We start from the raw sequence: 27828 nt of genomic DNA, 5'->3' as shown, positions 1-27828 counted from the left end.
GGCATGTTTGTGTGCGTGTGTTTATGGGTGTGCGTGTGTTTGTGGGTGTGTGTGTGTGTGTGTCTGGGTTACTGCGTCAGAGGGCGGGGCCTCAGGTTTGAAATCTCCCGGGTTTGCGCGTGCACGTGAAAAACTTTGTTTCGTTCGTACGTCATGGCGAAACACCTAATGAGTCGGTATCAAGGCGACTCGTTTGAAGCACTATGATTCGACTCTTTTATAGATGAATCAACAGTTTTAAACACTGTATTCTTACAGATTTAAGCCTTAGCTGGATACTTCACTTCACTTAGAGCTGTGTTACACACTACATGGAGGGGAATTTTCAAAAACCCATAATATGGGCTCTTTAAGTGACTTTGTGGCATGGTTATTGGTGCCAGATGGGCTGGTCTGAGTATTTCAGAAACTGTTAATCTACTGGGATTTTCCTACTCAACCATCTCAAGGGTTTAAAGAGAATGGTCAGAAAAAGAGGAAATATCCAGTGAGTGGCAGTTCTGTGGGCACAAATGCCTTGTTGATGCCTGAGGTCAGAGGAGAATGACCAGGCTGGTTCAAGCTGAAAGAAAGGAATTAGAAACTGAAATAATCACTCGTTACAACTTGGATATGCAGAAGAGCATCTCTGATAGCACAAAATGTCCAACCTTGAGGCGGACAGGCTACAGCAGCAGAAGACCACAGCAAGTCCTACTTCTGTGAGCTAAGTACAGGAAACTGAGGCTACAATTTGCCCATAGGCTCACAAAAATTAGACAATAGAAGATTGGAAAAACATTGGTCTGATTAGTCTTGAATTTCTGCTGCAATATTCAAAAAGTAGGGTCAAAACTTGGTGAAAGCATGGATCCATCCTGCCTTGTATCAACGGTTCAGGTTGGTGGTAGTGATGTAATGGTGTGGGGGATATTTTCTTGGTTCACTTTGGGCTTAGTACCAAATGAGCATTGTGTCAGGGCCACAGCCTACCTAAGTATTTTTGCTGACGATGTCCATCCCTTTATGACCACAGCGTACCCATCTTCTGATGGCTACTTCCAGCAGGATAGCGCTTCATATCATAAAGCATGAATCATCTCAGACTGGTTTCTTGAACATGACAATGAGTTCACTGCAAATGCCCTCCACAGTCACCAGATCTCAATCCAATAGAGCACCTTTGGGATGTGGTGGAATTGGAGATTCACATCATGAATGTGCAACCAGCAAATCTGCAGCAACTGCGAGATGCTATCATGTCAATATGGACCAAAATCAAAGGATAAAGGCAAAATGGGGTCCAACCTAGTACTAGTAACGTGTACCTAATAAAGTGGCCGGCTTATTGCACTATATATAGAGAAAAATGTGTAAATATTTGTGTGTAATTTTTTTTCAGATGTGTTTATACAGTTTCAATTTCATTTATTTATTTGTTTTTTTTGTTTGTTTATTAGTTAGTTACTGGCGATGCAGTTGCGCAGTAGGTAGTGTTGTCGCCTCACAGCAAGAAAGTCGCTGGTTCGAGCCTCGGCTGTATCAGTTGGCGTTTCTGTGTGGAGTTTGCATGTTCTCCCTGCATTCGCATAGGTTTCCTCCGGGTGCTCCGGTTTCCCCCGCAGTCTAAAGACATGCAGTACAGGTGAATTGGGTAGGCTAAATTGTCCATAGTGTATGTATGTGTGCAAATGAGTGTATATGGGTTTCCCAGAGATGGGTTGCAGCTGGAAGGGCATCCGCTGCATAAAACATGTGCTGGATTAGTTGGCGGTTAATTCTGCTCTGGCGACCCCGGATTAATAAAGGGACTAAGCCGAAAAGAAAATGAATGAATGAATAAATAGTCAGTTACTTTACATCATCAAGTTCAACAATGAAAATAAGAAATATTTCCTTGGCAACTAGCTGAAATTAAATAATAAAATAACATAATAAACAATAATTAATAAACACATTTTTATTATAATAATAACAACATAAAATACCCTAAAATATATTTTGCCAATAACTACAAATAAATTTATTTACATTGTACATTTCACAAACCATTATTATAAAATAAATGGCAAGCAGCATTTACATTTTGAAATAAATAGACAAAGTGTTTAGAGATTGAGACTTTTTAAATAAGATTTTAATAAGCTTTGAGACTATTTTAATAGGACTGAGGTTAGTGAAGAAGAAACTGAAAAGGGGAAAATGACTATGAAGGTTTTGTTTGGTCTCTTCTTCGGCTTCAGGAAGTAGGAATACAGGGTGTGTGTAATAACAGACAGGAGACTTCAGGCTAAAAAGCGGTAGTGTCTTTAACCAAACCACAAGATATTTAAAGATTTCCCTCCTGCAGTAAACACCATAACGTGCTATAGAAAACACTCAGTGAGATTTACAGTATATTGTTTATCACTAACAGCCATAAAATGATGGTTTTAACATGATACATGGTTAAAATATGGTTTCCTCAGCTCTAAATGCAAACTGCTAATTTTACACAGCCAACAATTTACATTGATGTGTCTTCAACGCAGACTCGCTTAATGATAGATGTGCGAAAATCCTGTGCCGATGTGACCGTGAAGCAGCCAGATGCCTCAGAAAGGCCCCGTTCAACCCAAAATACGCTCTGTGGCCGGATTTCCTCTGCGGATGCGTTCATCCTACCTGCAACATTTACTAATGAAGCTATACAGCAGTTGGTAAACAAACCTTTCAGAGCTTGTCTTGTATGTTTCATGCTAACTTTGATTTTCTGTCTTTGTATTGTTCAAACTATTTCCATTTTTCTACATATATCTGTATTTTGTACTGGCAAAGTTGACCTTCAAAAGTGAATGGATTAAAACATGTACTTCTACTAAAAGTCTGACCACTTGTGTGTTTACACTGTGAAAGCAGTCTGGTTGATATAGGTTTTCAATTACTTTTGAAAAATACAGGTTTAAACATAAAGATTTGTCAAAGTGATGCCATAGAAGAAACATTTTTGGTTCCCTAAAGGCCGGGACACATCAAGGGTTATTGTTTGATCGTGTTGGCCAATGTTTATTTTACTAGTGCACATTGTTACTATTACATGGTTTCTGCAGGTTTCATCAAGTTTCAGATATTTTAAGACTATTTTAAGACCATTATGAATTAATTTTTAAACTTATACAGGGCTAAACACCAATGATTATTTCTAATGGCTCAGTTTGCCACAAAAAAGCAAATGTAATTATTTTTAGCAACAAGAAAATTGTCGCTGTAAACACAATTTTAATTTCTTTCTTTTAAAATGAAAAGTTTAACATTGTGTAAAGTTTATTTATTGTAGAAAGAATTACATAAATAAAAATAAAATAAAAAAGATATTTGTTGGCTTTTGGTCCAAATTGATTGAGTATAACTTCTATTCAACCTAATGCATTTGTTAGAAAACCTTAAATTTCATGTCTGTTTATAACTATTAAGTCTACTTGCCCTTCTGTAAATAGTTTTTGAATGAATGGAAGGTAATGTAAAGGGATAAACTGCTCTGTTACTATCATGAGGAATTATGCTGAATTATGCTGAACAATTATCTAATGCAAGTTAATCTACTAAAACAAAATATTTTGGTCATCTTTAATCAAAACTAAGATTATTTATTTATTGTTACACTTAAGGACATTTTTGTTTTCTTTCTGTAGGTCATGGAAACAATGTAAACTAGTCAAATTTCCTCAGGAAAAAATAAATAAATAAATGTATATATGAAGGCCTATAAGTTATTATTTCTTTTTATAAAGGTGTATATATATATATATATATATATATATATATATATATATATATATATATATATATATATATATATATATATATGAAGGCCTATAAGTTATTATTTTTTTTTTTATAAAGGTGTATATAAGGATCAGACTTATTGATTTTTTTTGTACAGATTCCAGTGTTTCCCAGACAGTGGCCTAGGATCCATATAGGGGGCATCAGCAAACCTCCAAAGTTGGTTTAATACAGACTAAACTGGCAGTAACATAAGGGAAAACAACAGAAAATCTTGAAATAATAGGTGCGTTTAGTTAATTTTTAGTAAATTGTGCGTTTAGTAAATTTTTCTTTTTTTTTATTCATTCATTTTCTTGTCGGCTTAGTTCCTTTATTAATCAAGGGTCACCAAAGCGGAATGAACCGCCAACTTATCTAGCATATGTTTTACACAGCAGATGCCCTTCCAGTTGCAATCCAATGCTGGAAAACACTTATACACACTCATTCAAACACATGCGGGCAATTCAGCTTACCCAATTCATCTGTACCGCATGTCTTTGGACTGTGGGGAAAACCGGAGCACCCAGAGGGAACCCACGCAAACATGGGAAGAACATGAAAACCCACTGTGCCATCGTGACGCCCCTCATTTTTTTATTTAATAATATAATCATGTATGATATAGCCCACCAATTTCACAATTTTTAACGGTAGAAATTGTGAGTAAGTTCTGTTAAAAAAAGAAACACTTAAAGGCCTATAAATATTATAGTAAACAAAAATATTCCTTCATATACTGACCCATATATGTAGAAACTATCATTTCAATGCAAGTCCCAGTAACATAGTTTATGTCTAGAACAGCTTCCCTGTACAGAAAACACTGCACTGATCCAACACACACATTCAGAGCGAGACGAATGGCTCATTCTGGAGCTTTGAAAATGACCATAGCTGGTCTGGTGTGCATTCTCCTTTACCTAAAATGAATGTGTTAATTTCCAGGGAATGATGGGAATTCTGGAGCTGGCAAAGCTCGTGTTGTCTTTTCTAGGCCAAAGAGGAAATCTAACTCCCACCTCGTGTCCTTAAAAGTCTCCTGGTAAATGGTGTTCGTCCTTTCCCTGTATCCTCACTCTCATTCCCAGCGTTGCACAGAAATGACATCAGGTTCATTAATAGAGCTTGTTGTCTTTTATGTGAAAGTATGAGGTGAATGAAACTGGAGCAATGGAGGGAGGGAGGAACGCTGGGACGGGACTACATGTGACTCCTGTAAGTATCCTAAATTGGAAGATCCCACCACTAGATGTCATCGTACAACCAGTTTTCATTTACAAACGAAACACAGACAACAATAGGATTTGGTTGGTTTTCTCTTTATTGTTTGCTCGTTCAGCGTCATCAAGAAATGTACAGCATAAAATCATTAATTGTTGGTTTTATATTTACATATATGTTTGTCAAACGAGATCTTACGAGGGCAATATTAGGCTACCCAAAAATTCAAATTATCTCATCAATTACTCTCTCAAACCTGTTTGAGTTTCAGCTTTCTTCAAAATATATTCTCCTGTGTCCAACAGAAGAAACTCATGAAGGATAAAACCACTCAAGGGTGAGGAAATTAGTAAATCTTAATTTTTCTGGTCAGGCTGGGAGCTAATACCAGCTATGTCCAGCTTAAACCTGTCTGGTCAAGCTGGTTTTAGCTGGTCATTTCCCAGCCTGGCCAGCTAAAACCAGCTTGGAAATGGCCAAAACCCCCACTAAAACCAGGCTAGTCAACCAATTAAAACTAGTCAACCAGTCTAGGCTAATTTAAGCTGCTTTTTTCAGCAGGGATTTCTTTAATTAAAAACTTAATTTTTTAAATCTGACTCTTGCTAACAAACATTTGGTTTCCCGAAGTTTCTGGTTCCCAAAATGTGTTCTCTGTTGGTCAGCCAGAATGACTTTATTTAAATACATCGTTTCACTTAAGTTAGGAGAACAAATTTTCGTTTTAGGTTCTTGAAAAAAATCTTTAAGGTTACACCACAGAGGACATTCCCAAAAATAGCCAAATGGTAACATTAATGGAATGTTCTGTGTTTCCTGCAGCGGTCCTTTGTGATTCATAAAAAGTCAAGCGAATGACACTTTAGAATAAAATACAAAATAAAAAATACACATTAAGAATTATTTAGGTGAACTATACATCTATCAATATATTTTTTGAAAAGCTCTTTTCAACAAAACTGGCCAAATCTGCTATTTACCCAATCATTAATAAACAAAGAAGAGTGCTTTTTTCATGGCTATCCCACTGACTGCACACATCTATAAAAGTAACTCAATTGCCGGCTCATGTGTAGATGTAGTAATTTAATAATACCGGCATGGTATCTCTATCTTTTGTCTGTTGCGGTGCTTGTTAAGGGATTTAAACGGACATAACTGGCCTTTGTATCCCATTGCTGACTCCTTACATGGGACTCTCATGTGAAGTTCCTCACGCTCTGTTGTCAGGCAGGGTGAAGCTATCTGAAACAAGAGAAGATCTACCCAACAGCCAGAGCCGGGCACTGAGACCTGAATATCTGGGGCAAGTTCCACAAACACTCACTCAATTGTGTCCTGCCATCAGCGCTTAATGAGCGATGAAGTTATGGAAGTCATATGCCTCTGCAGTCACATGAAGAGGGGGAAAGAAGTGGCTTCTTAATTTCACGTCTGCATGTCTGCTTGTTTACTTCCTCTGAGAGCATCTCGAAATTGTAGACAATGATTCTTCTTGTTCGAGTTTTTCAACGTGCTTGGGGTTTTTCTTTATCTATCAGCATGAAGTGTATCTGAAAAACAAAATAGCTGTAACTTCAATCACGTACATTTACAAATAGAAAAGGCTAAGTAAGTTCTTTACATATATATACTAATATGAGCAAAAACAACACTACATATAAAACTAATATTTGTTTCACATTTGCACTCTGACTCAATACAAAATAGATTATTTGGGGCTTATTTTAAGTATCAAAAATGTGCTTTATTATACATAGACAGGCCCGTATCCAGGGTGGTTCGGAAGACCCACCCCTCACTGACAAAGGTCCAGAATTTATCCCATACATGAGCTCAATTGTCCTATTTTAACTGCTATGACATTAAAATTGTGAAAAGAACTCATCGAAGAAGGCTTTAAGACAGAAGAATCAGATGTAAGTGACGTCATCTTTCACTATTGAGCTACCATATTGTTGTTAAATAGCAAAAACATTTTACAAGTAACTTTTATTATAAATCTTAGACTTTATTAAAAAAAATTAATAAAAAGGTGTTAAGAACCAAAAGTAAATGTTAAAGCATATAAAAGTGTTAATACTAATTAGGCTATTGTTGCGATCAGAATGTATTTTTTAAAAGAGAGACTAGAAAATCAGGAAACTCTACACTATTTTTTTTTTGTATTTTTGTTATTACATTTAAAATGTTTATTATTTAAGTGGATAAATTCTGACTAAGTAAAGTTGAATGTGAAGTTGAAACTGTTAAGTTTAATGCGCTGGTTAGTTTGTTATTTTCCTAATAATTGACAATAGGCTACTTTTAATTTAAAACTTCAACAGATTCTTCTTTTCCTAATGATATATCTGTGATAAATTTGTATTTAAAAAATATTTTTGTTCATATTTCTTTCTTCTAAATCTTCAGAAAATGTTTTTGGTACATAAAAAAGTGTGGTTATGATGACCACCCGACAAGCTAATCCAGAAAAAATAGTGCTGTCACTAAAATGCAGTATTTAAAGCTCATAGTTAAATAGACAATGAGGTGAATAACTGCAAAAAGGTCCTGTTTTTGAGATAAAAGGACCACCTCCTATTTACCCGGCTGGCTATGGTCCTGATACACTTTTTGATGTCAACTGAATTAGATACAACAGCTGGGAACACCTTAAAGCTATCATTCTTCAGTGGTGATTTTGTAATTGGTGGGTGTGGCTCAGAGGCTCCACCTTCTTTGCTGTCCATGTGCTTCCTTGAATGCACATAATTTTTACCACTAGGGGGTGCGTATTTGCAACAAACAATGCTGTAGTTTGATGGTGTCATGATCAGAGTTGGATTAATTTATGGGTTAGGCAGGGCTGTAGACTGGAGAGGAGGGGGCCCTTGATTGGCTGATGAATTCATTTGCGCAATGATGCAGGAAATGTCTGTTTGTGTTATGCTTTTGCATGTTTATCTTGTGAAGCAATCCTTTCAGCTCGCTGCTGTTCATAGTAACGCAGCTAAACTATGGCTTGGAGTGGCTTTACATAAATTAGAGATTTAAATTGTCCTTATTAGTTCCCAGTAAGGGTGAACAGATGTTCTGTTATTATCTCTTTTTCCCAGGACGGTTTCTTATTTCAGCTGTACCGCGAGAATGAGCCACACTGTAAAAAAATGTATTATTTTACGGGTTTTTTTCCAGCAGCTAGGGGGCTGGAAAAAAAACGAAAAATAACGGTTGTTAAATTAAAGACATTTACGATTTAAAAATGGACGTTACATTACAGAATAAAATTAAATATCTGTAAATTACTAATCTGTAATCTGTAAATGTCTATAATATAATGGTTGTTATTTTAAGTTTTTTTTTTTGAGCCAGAAAAAAATGTAAAATAAGGGATTTTATTACAAGCCCATTATAGAACAAAAAATTGAAGGCATACAATATTCAATATTAACATGCAGTAAGAGAGTTTAGGATAGGCAAATTGATGCAGAATAGACTTATATCTAAAACGCTGTCTCGGCTGCCCTATCATAACCGAAAAAGGGTGCGACCGAATCAAATAGACAGTTGTCAAAATTTCCATCGCTGTGGAGTATTTACCTCAAAAAAAAATCGGTTAAAGTCTAACTCAACCTGTTATAACACAAACTTTTTAATAAATGAAAGAGACAGTAATAATTCGGAGCAATCAAATATTGGGGCTGGCTTTCATCATGGGAAATTAGAAACATGGATTTTAAAGATATTTTAGGGATTTTCGCTGGCTAAAGTAAAGTTTAAAGTAAACTTTTTAAAGTTGACCCTATTTAAAGAATTTACTGTAAAGCACATTTAGAAAATATTGCAAATGTGTGTTGTTATTTTTTTTCTCGGATTTTGCCAGCGTCTTTAAATGTTCAAATTAATTTTGTATGCCTGCTTTAGTAAAATAGAAAACATTTACAATAATCAAACATAAATCAAGTGGAAATTAGATTATATAATATAATAAAGATCAAATAAATGAGGCCCTTGGGTTTGCAATATGTTCTTGATCCTACCCTGGTTTGGAATCATGGGAGTTGTGGTCTTCTTTAAATACTTTTGAATTCAAAAGAAGTAGCAACTGAACTGACAAAACGTAAAGTACTTAAGTTTCCTAGTGACACCATGATGAATTAAACTTACAAGATCTATTTTCTATGCAAATCTTTACCCTACAATATGTCTATACACTGTAGTCACTGTGACTTTTTAAGTACGTTCTTTGTTCTCAGACACAAAAGACAGCAAACATCGAACATCTGTTCTATTCCTGAACACTTCTGTATCCACACTGATTTACATTTCTGTGCAACTGCAGCCCCTTGAAGTAGTAGATACTATGGTGCTTTTGAACCTTACAATAGTATAGTATAATATTATACTTAGTACTATAAGTACTTGAATTAATCAGTCGTGACTCTAGTTATTTCCATAGTTACTGTAATAATAGACCAGTTTAATATGTGATGTCATTGGCCCATGAGCATATACTGTAAGAGGCAATTCAATCATGACCTAATGGTAAAACACCTCTCATAACTTTATTTATCAATATATGGACCTTTTAGTATTCTTGGAAGCTATGGAAATGAAAACATGTAAAACAGGTAATATGTTAAGACCATTGTTATTGTACATCCCTCAAAATAAAACAAAATAAAAGCAAAAAAAAAGTTCTCTACAACTTTGGGTATATTACACTGCAATACACCACAGTTTATTGAAGTAAAAACTAAAGTATTTATTACAGTTCATTCTTTCACTGTAGTTAATACTGCAGTATGTTGTAGCATTCGTTAAGAGTTGTAAATATTATAATATTTAATATTATAAAACATCACACTTAGCAATGATATCCTGCCGCTTAGATATAACGAACATCTTTTTACCTCTGAAAAACAACTTTGCTGAGTTTATTGGTGCCAAAATGATTTTGAATCTTTTACTTGAACACTGATATGGAATGCACTGTCCAAACACACATTGAACACTTCTGTATATGCTACCAGAACAACACAAAAAGAAAGGGAACATATAAACTTGATAACAACGTCCGAGTACAATTGCGCAATTGTCCCAAACACCTGGACTCAATTGTCGGTTGACTGTAAAACTAGGAACAAATATCACAATCGGCCCCTTAAACAAGTAGCTGTTGGGAAAAGTGAACAGGAAGGTCTCCAGTGGCTTCTTCTAAACATTTAAAGGAATCTAGTGATCACAATAAACAAAGGTTTTGGTAGAAATGAAGCCTTCCAGCACACGATAAATGGGGCCCACTTAAAAACACGAACATGACCAGCAACTGAGCAACACAGACTCATAGGAAATGTTTCTCACCCTACATTTTTTTTTTGTGTGTGAAAAAAAAATGCTTCAACATACAGTACAGTTGACTTACATTTGACTTTGGGCTGGGCCGATAAACAACAATATATCGAATAACAATGATAAACTCTGGACTTTTTTACTTGTACTCTATATTGATCTAAGAGCCAATCACACAGCCGAAATTTGCAACAATGGGAATCTAAAAGTGTGTTGATGTTAGAGATGTAACGAATTTTTGGCCACCGAAAATTTATCAGCAGACAATAGGTTATTCTATTTAATGAACCCTGTCATTTTTATGATAAAAAAATGACAGGGTTCTTTAAATAGAATAACCTAGGTTAGGTTATTCTATTTAAAGAACCCTGTCATTTTTATGGGTTTAGTCATTAGCCCCTTTCACACATACAGACCTTTCCGGAAAATTGCCGGCAATTTTTTCCGGAAAGGTTGTATGTGTGAACAGGTCCTTTTTGAAAATATCGGTAAATTCGTTCTGGCTATTTTCCGGAAAGAGAAGTTGTAACATTACCGGCAATTTGCCGGAATGCTGCGCTGTGTGAATGCAGATGGAAGATTCCCGTAATAAGCGCGTGCACGTCTAGAACGTGCTGTTGTGAGACGTCTGCTTTAGCCAATCACAACAGTCAGATGCATTTACGTCCGCGCGGTTAATGAGAATAAAAGCCTTTGAATATTTTTCCAGACACATTTAGCTGCTAGAAGTTAGTCAGATCACGTTTATATGTTCTTCTTAATGCCAACTGTGTAAATAATCATCGATGAGATGCTTATGATAAGCCGTTGTTTGTTTACCTTCAAGCTTTGCGTGTGCCTGTGAAACAGCCTGTGAGCACCTGCACACGCACATATTATAAACATCTCGACATGCGAAAGTGATCCTGCGAAAGTTGTTCACAAAATTGATCATCCACAGAGTCTGTAATTTAGTCAAATGTTTACAAATACAAGCGCAGCCGTTTAAAGCTCATTTGTGGTGAAGGATGTCATAATTTACCGGTATTTTGGAATGGATGTGTGAATGCTCTTTTCCGGAAAATTTCCGTAACATACTCGCCTGTGTGAACAGCGCTTTTTTGAATATACCGGTAAAGTGTTTCCGGAAATTTTCCAGATATTTACCGGTATCACTGTGTGAAAGGGGCTATTGTTGGGATACTCTTTTAAATCTGGAAGTGTTAACAACTTACATTGAGTTATATATCGTTATCGTTCAATATGTAAAAGATTTATCGAGATTGCATTTTTGCATTATCATGCAGCCATAATTTGATTGCAGTTTCTGGGTGAAAATGAATGCTACGGGGCAGTATGATGCCAGCTTTTGTTCTTTTTCACATTAAGGATATTTACAGGGACATATTGATATAAATAAAGGATTATTTTGCTGGAGTTCTTTGCAAAATACTAAACAAATACCACAAAATAATTTGAGAGCGTCTATATTTTGTAATTGAATACGTTTGCCTCACTTATCCGAATGGACAACAGCTGTGGTTAGTTTTCTTGATAGCTCACTTTGTATGTTTGTACTTGTAATGCAGAGTGCTCAAGTCGGTGAAGAACACTTCCACAAAAGAGGAAAAATCAAGGTAAAACAACGTGGTTGTAGTACAAACACTCTTGAAAACACTATTGGTTGGGTTTAGAGAATAATTTATGCCAGTGATTTGCTGGGTGATCTGTCCGACAAGCTCTGTTTTCTCGTGGATGTGTACAAGAATGACGTGTATCTGAAATGTACAGCAAAACATACCCTTAGTTAGTGTTTCCCAACCTTGTTCCTTAAGGCACACCAACAGTACACATTTTTAATCTTTCCCTTTTCAAACACACCTAAATCAACGCATCTGAACATTAAATAAGACTAGAAGCCAATGGGTCAGATAAGGGAGACTTCCAACATATGTAGTGTTGGTGTGCCTCCAGGAACAGGGCTGGGAAACACTGCCCTGAGTAACATATTTCAGATTCACTAAATTATACACTGCGCCCTCTTGTGGATTTGCCTTCTGAAACGTGCAGCAAAATGTACCAGGAGTAACGTGTTTTATGGTTAACATAAATATTGGCTGAGGCATGTATTTCCCGATGAGCCTGGGCTTCAACCAACAGTTAATAAAACCGTGTCTCCAGTGGCTTCTCCTAAACATTTAAAGGGATCGAGTGATCACAATAAACAAAGGTTTTGTTAGAAATGAAGTCTTCCAGCACACAATAAACGGTGCCCACTTAAAAACATGAACATGGATGACAACCGAGCAACCAAGGCTCATGACAAATATATTTCTCAGCCTACATTTTTGTGTGAAAAAATAATAATAAAATAAAAATATATATATTTCAACATTTGACTGCAGTTTCTAGGTGTCAACAATTTTTGTTCCTTTTCACATTAAGGATATTCAAAGGGACATATTGTTGATGAATAAAGGGTTATTTTCATGCAGTTCTTTGCAAAATACTACATAAGTACCACAAAATAATTTAACAGCGTCTATATTTCGTAATCAAATACGTTTGCTTCTCCTATCTGAATGGACAACAGCCATGGTTAGTTTTCTTGATAACTTACTTTGCACAGTTGTACTTGTGATACAAATTGCTTAGGTTTGAGTCGGTGAAGCACGGTTCCACAAAAGAGGAAAAATCAAGGGAAAACAATGTGGTTGTAGTTCAAACACTTTTGAAAGCACAATTGGTTGGGTTTAGAGAAGAATTTATATCAGTGATTTGCAAGGTGATCTGTCCATCAAGCTCCACATTCTTGTGGATGTGTACAAGTATGAAGTGTATCTGAAACGTACAACAAAAAGTCAGTGTTTCCCCAACCCTGCTCCTGAAGGGACGCTAACAGCACACATTTATAACCTCTTCCTATTCAAACACACCTGAATCAACTCATCAGAACATTAAAAGAGACTCCAAAACCTGAAGTTAATTACTCAGATAAGGTTAACATCCAAAATATGTAGTGTTGGTGTGCCTTCAGGAACAGGGCTGAGAAACACTGCCCTAAAGTACACTCTTAGAAATAAAGGTACAGGAGCTGTCACTGAGGCAGGACCTTTTCAAAAGGTAAATTTTTCACCTGAAGGGTGTATAATGGTTTCTTAAAGGTAGTTTTTAGGTACATTTGGGCAAAAATATGCGCCTTTGAGGTACCACTGTGAACTCTTTGGGTACCAATGTGTATATTTTGAAAAGGTACTGCCCCAGTGACAGCTCCTGTACCTATTTCTGAGAGTGTAACATATTTTGGATTTACTAAAATGTAGACTGCTCCCTCTAGTGGATTTGCCTTCTGAAACGTGCAGCAAAATTTATCAGAAGCACCATACTTTATAATTCAGGCTGAGGTATGTATTTCCCAATAAGCCTGGGCTGCAACCAACAGTTAATAAAATCGTGTAACATTAGGTTTTGCCAGGGGCGTAATTGCTTCTTCTCCAAAAGTACTGTATAATTTTGTTCCCATGTGTAATCCAGCCAAGATGATCACCTTCATAATGGCAAGCCATATAATTACACTCTAGGTTTAATGACCTGCGCTCGAAGAGCTCCACAAGTTGTATCAGTGGGTTTATTGGAAGCTTGGCATTAGCATTCTGCCAAAAAAAGGGGAAAAAACAGCTTTCCTCTTATCTTTTCAGAAATAGGTTTTAAACTCCGCTTTTGGCTGTATAGAAAGCATTATGATCACATGATAAGGCTGACCAGGGCTTAACTGGTGTAAGGCGATAGCATATTGGTGTCTTTCACACCCTAAGAGATGGATCTAATTGAGGTCTCTGGAGAACACAGCCAGCATATGGAGCTCCTCTAACTGTTTCCCACCTGGCAACTGGCACAAATAAAGAATCTCTAGCTTTTTTTGGTCTCCGGACACTTTGCATTTAGTCCTATGAACATACATTGCTCCAGCTAACCTGCAGTCTCATGACGTTGGCTAACATTTTCCGTTTTTCTCTGATTAGTCAACATTTTTAGTATGACTGGGTTTTCTTTTCATGGGTTTTCCATCCATACTGGTCAAAGAGGAAGACTGTTGAGGATGAATGAGTGTTTGTTTTGATGCAGTGTTGATCCAACATAAGAGTCCCCTTACTAAATGTGCTTTTAGTCAATTAACTATTGCCACTTTGGCATAAATGACTTTATGAGCCACAAGTATTGCCACAAATATCACACTTTCAAAATGCATTAAATCAAATGTGTAAGTATCTGTTACATTGCTCTTAATGCTTATTCTAACGGTGCACAGTATTCTATGTTTAGATAATGAAAGTTTTAGGATAATGAGATCCATTGACACCAATTACTGTGAAACATGGCCAAAATGTACTACATCATGTATGGATGTACGATTTCATCATCCTTCTTATTTTAGACTCTGTTTCTATGGTCCCATGCATGAGCTTGTTTTACAGGCAATGTTTTAGATGTTTATCATTATCAATTATTTATTTATTTGTTTGTTCATTTATTTGCCTTTTTTTTAGTTCAATAAAACCTACACATTAAAAAATATTTAATATTTTTTAATATTTAGTTTATTTAAACATCGAAAAGGCTCATTATTGATAAGTAACCCTGTATACATTTCTGGAAAGCATGAAATGCATCCCAGGGGTACATTTTTTTTGCACTTTTTGTTTATGCGAATCCACCAGAGGCCACTGAGTACACTTTTTCAGATCACAAATTTCACTTCCGAGTGCCATTCACGCCTGCTGTTCTCTCATAAATCCACCAGAGGAGGCTGTGAACTGACTGATTGACTGACTGACTGACTGACCGACCGACCGACCGACCGATAGATCCACCCACCCCTTCCCTAAACCCAACCGACAGTGTTTTCAAAAGCACTCCAGAAAAACAAAAGCCCTCGCGGCTGCCTAATTTTTAGCATGTTTTCAGATCTTACCACATTCTCATCCTGTTATTTACTAGTTTGTTTTATTTTTTGGCTTTTGTTTTTGTTTTACCTGCTTTCTGAAACCGTTCTTTGCCAGACTTATCGTGGTCAATAGCTCTCTGCATCTTAGATCTGCCGACATACGTGGTGAGCTACTGGGCAAACTGGTAACAGTGGACAAGCTTTTCACTGGGAGGTACAGTTGAAGTCAAAATTATTAGCCCTTCTGGATAAAGTCTTGTTTTTTTTTATTTCAGCTAGTATAAAAGCAGTTTTAAATTTTTTAAAAGCCATTTTACGGACAAAATTATTAGCCCCTTTAAGCTATATTTTTTCCCGATTGTCTACAAAACAAACCATCGTTATACAATAACTTGCCAAATTACACTAACCTGCATAGTTTCCCTAATTAACCTAGCTAAGCCTTTAAATGTCACTTTAAGCTGTATAGAAGTGTCTTGAAAAATATCCAGTAAAATATTATTTACTTTCATCATGGCAAAGATAAAATAAAACAGTTACAGGGGAGATAAACAGGGGTGCTAATAATTCAAAGGGGCTAATAATTCTGACTTCAACTGTAAGTGGTCAGCTGGTAGCACGAAAAGAACCGTTCCGTAGCGTTTGTTTCAAAGACAAAATGCAGCCATACGTACATCTAGCTACATAATTCCTGCTCTTCAGAAATGTATGTGGGGGTACGTTTTCACATTGAGCCTGTGTTGTATTTAAAATGAGCTGAAACAATAAACTTCTTGAGGTTTTTTGGGCCAACTTAATTGTCTTATGTTTAATCCACTTAAATTTGTTAACTTGTGTTGGGACAACATGAATGAATTGTGTGGAACCCTGCATTTTTTTACAAGGTATGCTGTGATTGGATTATTTTACATTAAAAAATTCTGATTCCACGGTGTTTGTTGTATTCTGTTTGGTACTCAATAGTGTGTTGTGTGTGAACTGATTGGGTGGTTTACATGAACACAAACTTGTATAGTAATGGCTATGACCTAGGTATTACTACTGTATGTTGACATGGCCCTACAGTATGTCCTTGTAATGCAAAACGCTTTAAAAATAATATTTAATAGGATCTTTTGACATTTCCCCAATAGTACCTAGACGCAGACTTGATTTTGCAACCTCAGACTGCATGTATCATCAATGACACAATGCACTCAATGGAGCTAGTGACATCACTGTGAGGGGTAGGGGTGGACTTAGATGTAGGCATTAAAAAACATTGCATGCAGCTCAGATTGCAACTGCACCAAGTCTGCATCCAGACCCCTCTCAAATTCTCACAATTTTCCTATGAGGTTTTTGTAGGGCTAATGTAAGGCAATACAAGGCAGTTTGTTACAGTATAAAATAGATTACGCATATAGAGAGTCTGCATAAACCATCAAAACCAATATGTACGGGAACTTTTTTTTATATTCCGGTGGGAACTTAAGCCTGAATGCACAAAGACTCAGAGTCACAGTAGAGATCTAAATTGATTCTATTTAATAGTCTTTTAATCAACATAGGCTCATTCTGAAATGTAGCCCTATACATTTCTAGAGGTCTCGAATTATGTAGCCAGAAGTACATATAGCTGCATTTCGTTGAACGCTATGGGGCGGTATGACACTGTTCCCTTTCACGCTTACCAGCTGACTGTTTACCTCTGTATGGACGACTTTCTCCCAGTTTGTCCAGTTAGCTCGCTATGTACGTTGAAAGCTTGGGACGCAGAGACGAGTTGATCGTGATGATGAGGTTCAAGTTCGGCAAAGAACGGTTCCAGAAAAAGTGGACAAAAACAGAAGCCAAAAAATAAAATAAACAAGTCAATAACACTGTAAAAAATCTAACTAATAAATTCTTGACTCACTTTAAATTTGTAACTTAGGTGGACATATTTTTGAGCCCAGAGTTAAATTTACTTATAAAAACGATTTAACTGCATGTTTGGAGCTGTTGGTTTAATGAAAGTAAAAATATCAGTTGTGGAGACTTTGAATTTTTATTTCCTCATTTGAGAATTTACCACTGAGAAAAATAAAAAGTTAAGGCAACTTAAAAATTTAAAGCAGCCGACTGCAAAGAAATCTTAAGTTTAATAAGCTTGAAGTGAAGTTGAAGTGAAATAATTTCATAAAGTACACTTGATTTAAAACTGCCTTTTCAGTCAACTTAAAAAAAATATTTGGCACAACTTCAACCACTGAAGCTTACAGTAATAAACTCAAAATTTCTTTACAGCCGGTTGCTTTAATTTTTAAGGTAATTCAACTTTTTATTTTTTACAGTGCAGGGTGAGAATGTGATAAATCTGAAAACATGGTAAAAAATTAGACAAGGGCCTTTCTTTTTCTGGATTGCATGTTGGTTGGGTTTAGGGAAATGGGTGGGCAGGTCAATTGGTGCTTTTGAAAACCCTACTGGTTGGGTTAAAGGAAGGAGGAGGGTGGATTTACGTGGAAAGAGCAGGTGCGAATGGCAGAAATTTGGGATCTCGTAGCGTACACATCGGTCTCGGGCAGATCAACGAAAACAAAAACCACAAAAAACGTACCTACTGGGTCGTATTTTACGCTCTGCAGAAATGTATATAGCTGAACATTTGCAGTATGAGTCTGGTTCTGGTTTGCTTTTAATAGGGGCTAAATTAATGAGGGCTAAACAGAGCCAAAGTAATTATAAAAACTAAATCATTAAAATGAAAACTATCTGATTTAAAAAGATAGCTTACAGACAGACAGACAGACAGACAGACAGACAGACAGACAGACAGACAGACAGACAGACAGACAGATAGACAGACAGACAGACAGACAGACAGACAGACAGACAGACAGACAGACAGACAGACAGACAGACAGACAGACAGATAGATAGATAGATAGATAGATAGATAGATAGATAGATAGATAGATAGATAGATAGATATGTGAGTATGCTGTGGATCTGTCAATTGATTAACAGATGAGAGTAATGTCTGGACTTGTAGCATACAGCGAATCCTCTTTTTTTTCTTCCTGAAACAACTGTCTGTTTCTCTGGGAGCAGTGACTCAAGTCTTAACCTGTCTCATCTGTTTCAGTCTCAAAACCCTTCCCTGGCCTTGTCATATAAACATGTAAATGAAAGATAGGGAAGCGCTACAACTGATCCATAACTGCCCTCTGTCTTTACAGATGTTACGCACGCTGTCATGTAATTTATGCGCATCTTGTCCTTCACTTTGAACCCATAAATCCATTCGGTGGGCTGAAACACTGAGGATGTGACTCAGAAATAAAAGCCATGTGCACTGGCTTCCCTTCTCATTTCCCCTTGAAAAGGGCCCAAGACACAGCAGCCGCGAGAGCACAGCGGAAGTAAATCTTCGCCGACTACCTCTCGGGAATCATCGCAGTGATTTTTTTCCCGAAGAAACAAAGACTTCCAACGTCTCCGCGCAGCGAACGCAGACAAGAAAAATGGCAGCGATGAGACAAACATGCGAGCAAATGAGTATCAGATGACTGCCAGCCACCTTAATGCATGAAGCCGGACTCAGCTTTTCATTCAAAATAGACATTCATTCATTTGGTTTGGCTGTGAGGGGGTGGCATGTGGTTTCAGTTAAGAGCTGAACTGCGAGGGACCGTCTAATGTGCGTTTGTGTGTGTGTCTTCTCTGACCCCATGACTCATGACAGCATGGCTACGCTTCTCTCCCACACAACAGGAGCATTGCAGATAGGAAGAATGCAGACTAATGGTTTGCCACACGGTAATACCCCATGCAGGAAGAGGATGCATGGATCATAAAATTTAAGTCTTGCAAGGCATTCGTTGACAATAGAGCCAGTCAGCATTTTCTTCACCCCCTGTGATCTCTGTAATAGATTAAGAGAACAAAAGCTCCTCCTGGTTGATCACTTGCACTGCAGTTGATGTGTGTGTGTGTCTTTATGTTTACGAACACACTCTGGAAGGCATTTTTAGAACTGCTAGTTGAAATTGTTTGGTATAATTATATTATTTGAACTCTCATTTTCTAAAAGGTGCCATACAATCAAAATCTGGATAAACAAAGGCATGGCTGTACAATAAGAGTTGCTGCATAGCATAGCATCAAAAACAATTGTTTCCTCATAAATCCTGTGTAAAACCCTGGTGAAAAACCCTGGTGAATAAGAGACCAATCAGAACAAAGCCAGCCTGCATGTCATTGTCCACAACATCTCCTAGTGAGGTTACAACAATATTTTCCCCTTATTTTTTAGTTTATCTAATACTGCGTTCACACCAGACGCGGCCAGTGGCAGAGCCAGAGGGGTGTCCGGGGTGGACACTGGACCTTCATGTTGTTGTTGTCTTCATGTGAATGTTGTTGTCGCGCGCGTACTCAAGAGCGGTGTTGTTGTGCGCCTACTGAAGGGCGGTAGGGGGGAGGGGGTGTCGCGGGGGCACTTTTGATCATATGGAAGGGCACTTTCTATCCAAGACTAAAAAGGGCATGTGCACTGCACAGATTGAGCCCTATGTGTGCATGTGCCTGACGAATAATAATACATTATAACATAATATTTGAAATACGTTTTATTTATTATAAGGTTTGTTTGCTGAGGAACGTTTATTATCCGCTGTGTAAATTAACGAGGCACCGACAACATCAGTTAACTTAATAGAGATCAATTCGCTCTTTGGACAGTTAACGCTACACTTCATCTGTGCTAATACATGCACATTACATGTATGCAGGGGCGGGACTGGCCATCTGGCAGAGTGGGCACTTTCCCGCTGGGCAGACATACTTTTTGGGCCGGGCTGATAATCTTCTGATAATCGTCTGATTTGACGTGTGTGTGTGTGTATATATGTGTGGACCCCCTGAAATAGCAGTGGCCACCCCCTCGCCACCCCCTGTAAAAAATTATAGCTCCACTACTGGACGAGGCATGCATGAATAAATCACATTATTTGCATGTAAATACACACGTGAACATTTTGAGTTTACTCGCTTCATTCGCATGTCAAATTAGCTTTATTCACACGTGAAATTCACATCACAATAGAAGTGGATTCACATCATGGGAGGGGCTTCTGTCCGTCTGGTAACTTTAGATTCATTGCTAAATGGTTAACATGGAGTTTATTAAAAGAGTAGCTATGCTTTATGTCAGTGGTGTTTAACCACCGGGCTATCAATTGGTACCGGGCCACACAAGAAATCATTAATTATTTCCGTTTTATTGATTATCTGAGTCTGAACGATCTTTTATTTAAAACAAAATCTTTTATTCTGGAAACTTACCGTATTCTCTCAGGTACATTTTGGTCACTTGAGTGCCCAATTTTGACCCACAAACAGAAAAACAATTAGGAAACAGACGTCTTTGCGAAGGAGAAAAGGCCCAGTGAAGCACCCGCGAACTGCCAAGTCATGGATCCGCAACCCATTTGTCAACAAATTTCATAAATCCAGCATGTCTGTGCAAGAAGATCAACCGCTGGAATTCCCAAATGATGGCAGCCTCTCAGGAGCCGTTTGCAATAAGCCTCTTTTTTAAAAATTGTACTCGCGCCTTCCATACGCACACAGTTGAATGAATTCCGCAAGCGCATCGTGAGTCTGACCGATCAGCTTAATCTAACAAATATACACATTTCCGTAGACTAATTATCTCAGACAAACACAGAACACTCAAACACTGCAGTGCTTTGTAATTTTCTCCATAAATAAACCTTGTAAAATAGTTGATGGTCACCTAGTAACCTACAACCCACTACAACCCAGGCAACCGTCGAGCGTTGACCAGTCTGCGGTGGTAAAAAGGTTGGGGACCACTGCTTTATGTGCTTTAGGAAGGCTGAAAAACTGCGTATGTTCGTTCGGCGCCTCTGTCTTGAGTCTACTACATCCTTTTAGAAGTGCACCCAGCCCTGTGAGTTCATAAACTGGATAAAAGCACAGCTAGATAAACTGTTCTCCCATGTCGGAAGGAGGATTTCCCCTCAGGACACCAACAACAGGTGATACGTCATAATCAGGCCCATAAACATGGCACGAATGTCTGCGAAAGTTTAGATTTTCCATCATAAGCAAATTGCGCATTAAGCGTATCAAACGCACAAATGAACACGCCATACATCGATTGAATCAAATGCAGCACTGAGGTCCAATAACACTAATGCAACCACGATCCCACAACAGGAAGAGGTCATTTGGAGCTCTTAGGAGTGCTGTTTCTGTGTTTTGAAACGCTCTAAATCCAGATCGCAATTTTTCATAAATATTGTTTCTTTGTAGGAAGGAACATAGTTGAGCAGGTATGACTATTTCTAATATCTTTGATAGAAAATGCAGGTTTAAAATGGGTCTATAATTTACTAGTTCTTTGGGATCAAGCTGTGTTTTTTTAATAGGAGGCTTAATGACAGCTAGTTTAAAAGTTTTAGGAACGTATCCTAATATGAATTCAAAACGTTAAGAACAGGTTCGGAAACTTATGAAAACAATTGTTTTAATAATTTGGTCGGTACAGGACGAATGTAGACGAATGTAGACGAATTCATCGGTTTAGGCAGTTCTTCCTCACTTACTGTTAAAACATTTTGAAGTTTATCCATTAACGGCCTACAGTGCTCTAATTGGGACGATGCTGTAGGAGGCAGATTGATGGTGCTCATTTTTACGTTCCATTTTCCGGGCTGCTTTCTTTAAGGCACGCGTATGCTCATTGTACCATGGTGTCAGATTTTTGTCCCTATAATCTTTTTGAAGTGTAACAGCGCAACTATATCTAACGTGCTAGAAAGGACAGAATCAATAGTTTCAGTTGCAGTGTCAAACTCTTCTGGGCTGCCTGGAATGCTATAGAAATTAGAAAGATCAGGTAGATTACTGACTAAGTGATCTTTAGTGTTAGCGGTGATCGTTCTACCATATTTATAAATAGGAGATGATTTTGTAGATCTATCAATGCACAATAAACAAAAGAATAAATAGTGATTTGAAATGTCATCACTCTGCTGCACTACTTCAACATTATCAATATCGATGCCATGTGATAATATTAGATCTAAAGTATATGATTATGTCGATGAGTAGACCCTGAGAAATGCTGTTTCGCTCTAACAGAGGCTAGTATGTCTAAGAAGGACAGACTTAAAGCATCTTTTTCATTATCTATAAAGAAAACAAAATCTATTTAAATTAAAATTGTATCTATGGCCAGAACTATTTCATATAAGAAATCAGCTAATTATTTTGTAAAGTCGGTATGGTGCCCTGGAGGCCTATATACAATTGCTAATGTAAACTTAGATTGAAATGTGTTGTATAAATTGCATACTAAAATATACAACACTATTACTTCAAATGAATTATATTTGAAGTCAGATCGCTGAGTAACACAAAAAATATTACTGTATATTATGCCAGCACCTCCACCTTTGCCTTTAGGACGCGGCTCATTTTTATAATGATATTCTTTAGGTGAAGACTCATTTAGGGTCATGTAATCATCTGGTTTTAGGCAGGTTTCTGTTAGACAAAGTGCATCTAGCTTTAGATCAGTTATCAGATTATTAACAAGAGGAGAGTGATCTAATGTTCAATAATCTGAGTTTTATCTTTTTTTTATCTTCGGGGAACAGACACAGTCATGTTCTCATTTGTAGGTGGCTCTATGTGCTGCAGATTATTTGAGTTAGCAATTTTGTATTGCCTTTATATGTTCTTTTTTCTCTGGTAGTGTTTTTAAGTGCTGGTAGCCATACTTGCTTTTTATGAATCACCAAGCATGAGGATACAATTCATCTTTAATGTCTCTCCAAAAATAGAATAACCTACATCTGGGATGACATGAGGGTGATTAAATTAACAGCAAATTTATATTCACTGGTTTACAGTCCTAACCTTCTTACTGAAAATTAGCATGATCCAGTCTCTTTTTTAGGGTAGAGGAATAAGATGTTTACAGCAATAGTGAGCATGAAACAGTGTGTGATGGACTCGTGATAACCACAAAGACAGCGTAGCGTAGCCAGCCAAAGAGCATGATCCATTACTGAGCCCACTGGCAAATCCAAACAACAAAACCAGCATTGTCAGCTCTCTAATGCTTTTTAAATGTGCACCAGATGGCGAGGCAACTTTATCGCATGTTTGGTGAAGATAATTATTTAGTAAGTCTTTAATGCTTTGTACTGTTAATGGCTAATTTATCTCTGTTGGGGTATAGTGAAGTGAATATGCTTTTGAGCTTGTCATTGGCTAACAAGCAAAATTATATATAAACACAGTTTCATTAACGGAGGTACGGTACTTTTGTCAATCAGATCACACTTGAATGACCTTAAGTATAGAGGAAAATGGGGTTTAAAACATTTAGAGCTTGTCCCCTTTTGACCAATTCCAGAGATAGTTAACTATGCATTAGATTAAATAATTTTTTTTTAGGTTTTTATTCTTTTAAAAATAGGGTGACATGGTGGCTTAGTGGTTAGCACGTTCACATCACAGCAAAAAGTGAACACCCCGTGTTCCCCAGTGATTCTTCCAGGTGCTCCGGTTTCCCCCACAGTTCAAAGACAAATTGTATGGATACATTGGATGAACTAAATTGGCTGTAGTGTATGTGTTTCAATAAGTGTGTATGGGTTGCAGCTGGAAGGGCATCCGCTTCGTAAAAACATATGCTGGATAAGTTGGCAGTTTATTCAGCTGTAATGACCCCTTATGAATAAAAGGGACTAAGCTGAAGGAAAATGAATGAATATTATTACTATGATGGTTGAGTTTAGGGTTAGGGTAGGAGTAGACATAATTGAAATTATAATTAATAAACATTAATGGGTAATTTAATGAATAATAATAATAATTCTCTTTGACTTGACTATCCCTTCTAGCAACAAACCTGAAGTTTAATATTTGAAACAGGTTGTCCACTTCCTGTTAGTTTTTTGTTTTGTTTTGTTTTTTGTCCACTGTACAGGTTATAATGTGTCAAGGTTTGCTTTATTTTGCTATGTAGTTTAAAAAATATATATGTAAAGACTTTATGACTTTCAGCTGGCATATTTGTCATTTATATTTCATCGCTTCTTAGATAACCTTAAAGGAATAGTTCACCCAAAAATAACAAATTTACTAACTATTCACACACCTTTGAGTGATTTCAAACCTTTATGAGTTTCTATTTTTTTGTTGAATACAAAGGAAGATATTTTGAAGTAAGCTTAAAACCTGTAACCATTGATTTAATAGGAAAAATACTACATAGTCAATGGTTACACGTTTCCAGCTTAAAAAAAAAAAACTCTTTCAGGAACAAGTGCACTGTAAAACCCAACAGTCAACTTTATCAAATTAAATGAGTGTAGTTCACTCAAAATTGACTGAAAGTTAATTCCACTCATTTGAAAAGAGCTTTGAACTCAGTGTTGAAGGTAATGGGTTAATTAAATACCTCGTTACTTCAACTTAAATGGAGTAAGTTCACAGTACTCATCTAGATTAGTTTTTTTTAACTCAAATGGTTTGTAGCAATCACTTTCCTTAAACGGTTTGAGTTGCCTTAACTTGAATTTTACAGTACTCGGTTTGAGTTCTCTTTATTTATTGCACCATAAAAAGCAACAAGTTGACTTTACAAAGATAATGTAAGCTGTTGTAACTTGGAGCTGTTAAGTTGACTTCATTTTCATAATTATGATAACTGAACTTTCTTTTTTTTTAAGTCAACTAATCCATTTTTAGTGTCAGACTATTTTAGCACATCTGTTTTCAAATAATTACTGTATACAACATTACATATCTGGTACTTCATTAAGTTGATCAAATCTACAATTATAGCCTGTATTGAATTTAGAAGACACACTGGAGTCTGGAAGAGCAGGTATATTTTATTTTGCTAGATACAGAAAAGCTGGAAAAAAAAACAAATAATAAAGGTGTATTGGAAAAAAGTGATTATTTTACTTTATCTTTGTGAACTTGTTGCTTTTAAGGCAATTGGTTTACTCGCTTTAAAAAATAATCACTTTTTATATGGGTTCTACTGTGCTCAAGTTGCTTTGTTTACTCAAATGGATTAAGTTCATAGTACTCATTAGGATAATTTTTTAAATTTAAATGGTTTGAGTTACCTTAACTTTTTGGGTTTTACAGTGTGAAGGGTGATTAAATGATAACAGAATTGTCAGTTTTGAGTGAACTACTCTCAAAAAATGATTTTGCTGCTTGTTTAAGCTTCTTATTTAATGTGGGTTGAACCAACACAATTCTTAAGGTTTTTTTGGGGACAACTTAAATGCTTTATGTTCAATCCACTTGAATTTGTAAAAACAATTAAGTTAAATGAATTGATTTGAGTTGGGACAACATGAAGGAATTGTGTGGAACTCAGCATTATTGACAGTCCCTTTAAAAGGTTGGCTTATATTACATATGTTTACATTATAGATGATATACAGTTGAAATCAGAATTATTAGCCCCCCTGAATTATTTGCTTCCCTTGTTTATTTTTTTCCCAATTTCTGTTTAACGGAAAGAAGATTTTTTTCAACACATTTCTAAACATAATAGTTTTAATTACTCATTTCTAATAACTGATTTATTTTATCTTTGCCATGAATACAGTAAATAATATTTTACTAGATATTTTTCAAGACACTTCTATACAGCTTAAAGTGACATTTAAATGCAGGTTAGGGTAATTAGGCAAGTTATTGTATAACGATGGTTTGTTCTGTAGACTATTGGAAAAAAATAGCTTAAAAAGGGCTAATCATTTTGACCTTAAAATGTTTTTTTTTTTTTTAAATTAAAAACTGCTTTTATTCTAGCCGAAATAAAACAAATAAGACTTTCTCCAGAAGAAAAAATATTATCAGACATACTGTGAAAATTTTCTTGCTCTGTTAAACATCATTTGGGAAATGTTTAAAAAAGAAAAAAAAATCCAAAGGGGGCTAATAATTCTGACTTCAACTGTAAATGTAGGTTGAGTTTTTCTTTCTTACAGATAGAGTGGATTGAATAGTGTTTGAATTTAATAGAGTGATTCATTTATTAAGAGCATGGAGTGGTGGGGGTTTACCCTGATAAATCATGTTGTATTCAGCTGGTCTTATGATCTAGATCATGAGGCAGTCTGCTCTATGTACAAAAAAACAAAAAAAAACAAATGCTTTTATTTGGCTGCTGGTGTGACTGGAGTCTTCACGAGTGAATGTTGTTTTAAACACATTTTTAAGCAGCAGACAGACACATATTGATCCTCTGTGAGAAACTGTTGCACATTATCGGCCAGACGGATTGCACCACATATAATGCCATAAAATTGGGAAAAGTCCACATTGTATTTTATTCATACGGATAGGATCATTTGTTTCTTGAGGTTAGAGGACAATATATAGAGCATTGGAATTTGTCTTTAAAGGAGCATTTGCCATCACACATCTACAAAGGCAGTGGATAGCAATTCACGTTAAAGGGATAATTCTCATGAAAACCTGTTTGAGTCTTCAAGAAGAGTTCAGATGCAAAAACCTATGAAAGCCCTTTGAAATTTCCTTCAAAAATGAGCTTTTTTTAACAGGCTCTTATGTGTTGGTTCAGTAAATTCAAGTTAATAGCAAAGATCACACTCTTATACAGGGTTTATATACATCAACAGAAATTACTTGATGAATCCCTTACCCAAAGAGCACCGACCAAATATCTGAGTTACCCCTGAGTGCTTTTTGTTTGTCTTTTAGGGTTCATACACATTTTTACTTCTAAAATTCCATGACTTTTCCAAGACTTTTCCAGAACTTTCAAGAAAATTTTTATGAGGTAATGTTTCATGTAATGCCTACAAATACATGGTAAATAAGAAAAAAAACAATGGCATTCAAATTTATTACAGCAGTTTTAAAACATCCAGCTGCAAGAAAGTTTTTGTGACTTTAATAAAGCTTAAATAATATACAGTGTTGATTATTCAGTATCTGTACCTGAATATTGAATACCTGAAAACTATAATCCACTTTTATCTGTAATATATTTCATCTATGCTTGTAATTTATTTGTTTTATATTATTCGAGATTCACTCCTCTACAAAATCCCCCCCAATTTAAACTTGTTAAATCACCTTGTGAAATTGTATTCACATCGCAATATATATCACAGAAATCAAAATATCGTAATGTCAGATTTTTCCAATATCACACAGCCCTAATTCAAGTAAACAGACATTTGTTCAACTAATTTCCATGACTTTTCCAAAACTTTGTGAGTTTTTCTGTTTTTCCAAAACTTTTCCAGGCCTGGAAAATGCCAAGTCAAAATTCCATGACTTTTTCAGGTTTTCCATGATCTTATGAACCCTGTTTAAAGGTCTAAAAAAAATTCTAATTTTCCATGAAAATTTTAGATGGCACTTAAAGGTTTTTGCATCTGAATTCCTCATATACTGAATAATGAGTAACAATACATTTAATTTAAAAATCACATTTATAAATTAATAATACAGCTAAAAAAGAAACCTGTTCTTTGCCATAAAAGTAAAAA

At 36.3% G+C, this 27828-nt stretch overlaps 1 protein-coding gene and 1 long non-coding RNA gene across 2 annotated transcripts in view; one reads left to right on the top strand and one right to left on the bottom strand.

The window, feature by feature from the left end:
* The window catches only part of pla2g10 (phospholipase A2 group X), a 16054-nt gene extending 12722 nt beyond the window's left edge, over nt 1–3332 (top strand). Inside the window, 1 exon segment of the mRNA NM_001002350.1 lies at nt 2511–3332. Within this exon segment, the coding sequence (NP_001002350.1) occupies nt 2511–2659 (149 nt within the window). The 3' untranslated portion in view covers nt 2660–3332.
* Nucleotides 3333–5089: 1757 nt separating this feature from the next.
* LOC147845999 (uncharacterized) overlaps nt 5090–27828 on the bottom strand; it is a 44304-nt gene continuing 21565 nt past the window's right edge. Inside the window, exon 2 of the long non-coding RNA XR_015481129.1 lies at nt 5090–6563. This is a non-coding gene — a long non-coding RNA (uncharacterized LOC147845999). The remainder of the gene's footprint in view (nt 6564–27828) is intronic.

This window comes from Danio rerio, chromosome 3 (genome assembly GCF_052040795.2).
Source record: "Danio rerio strain M-AB ecotype USA chromosome 3, GRCz13ab, whole genome shotgun sequence".
Lineage (NCBI taxonomy): Eukaryota > Metazoa > Chordata > Actinopteri > Cypriniformes > Danionidae > Danio > Danio rerio.
The sequence above is the reverse complement of the archived record's forward strand: the minus strand, read 5'-3'. Positions and strand labels throughout refer to the sequence as shown.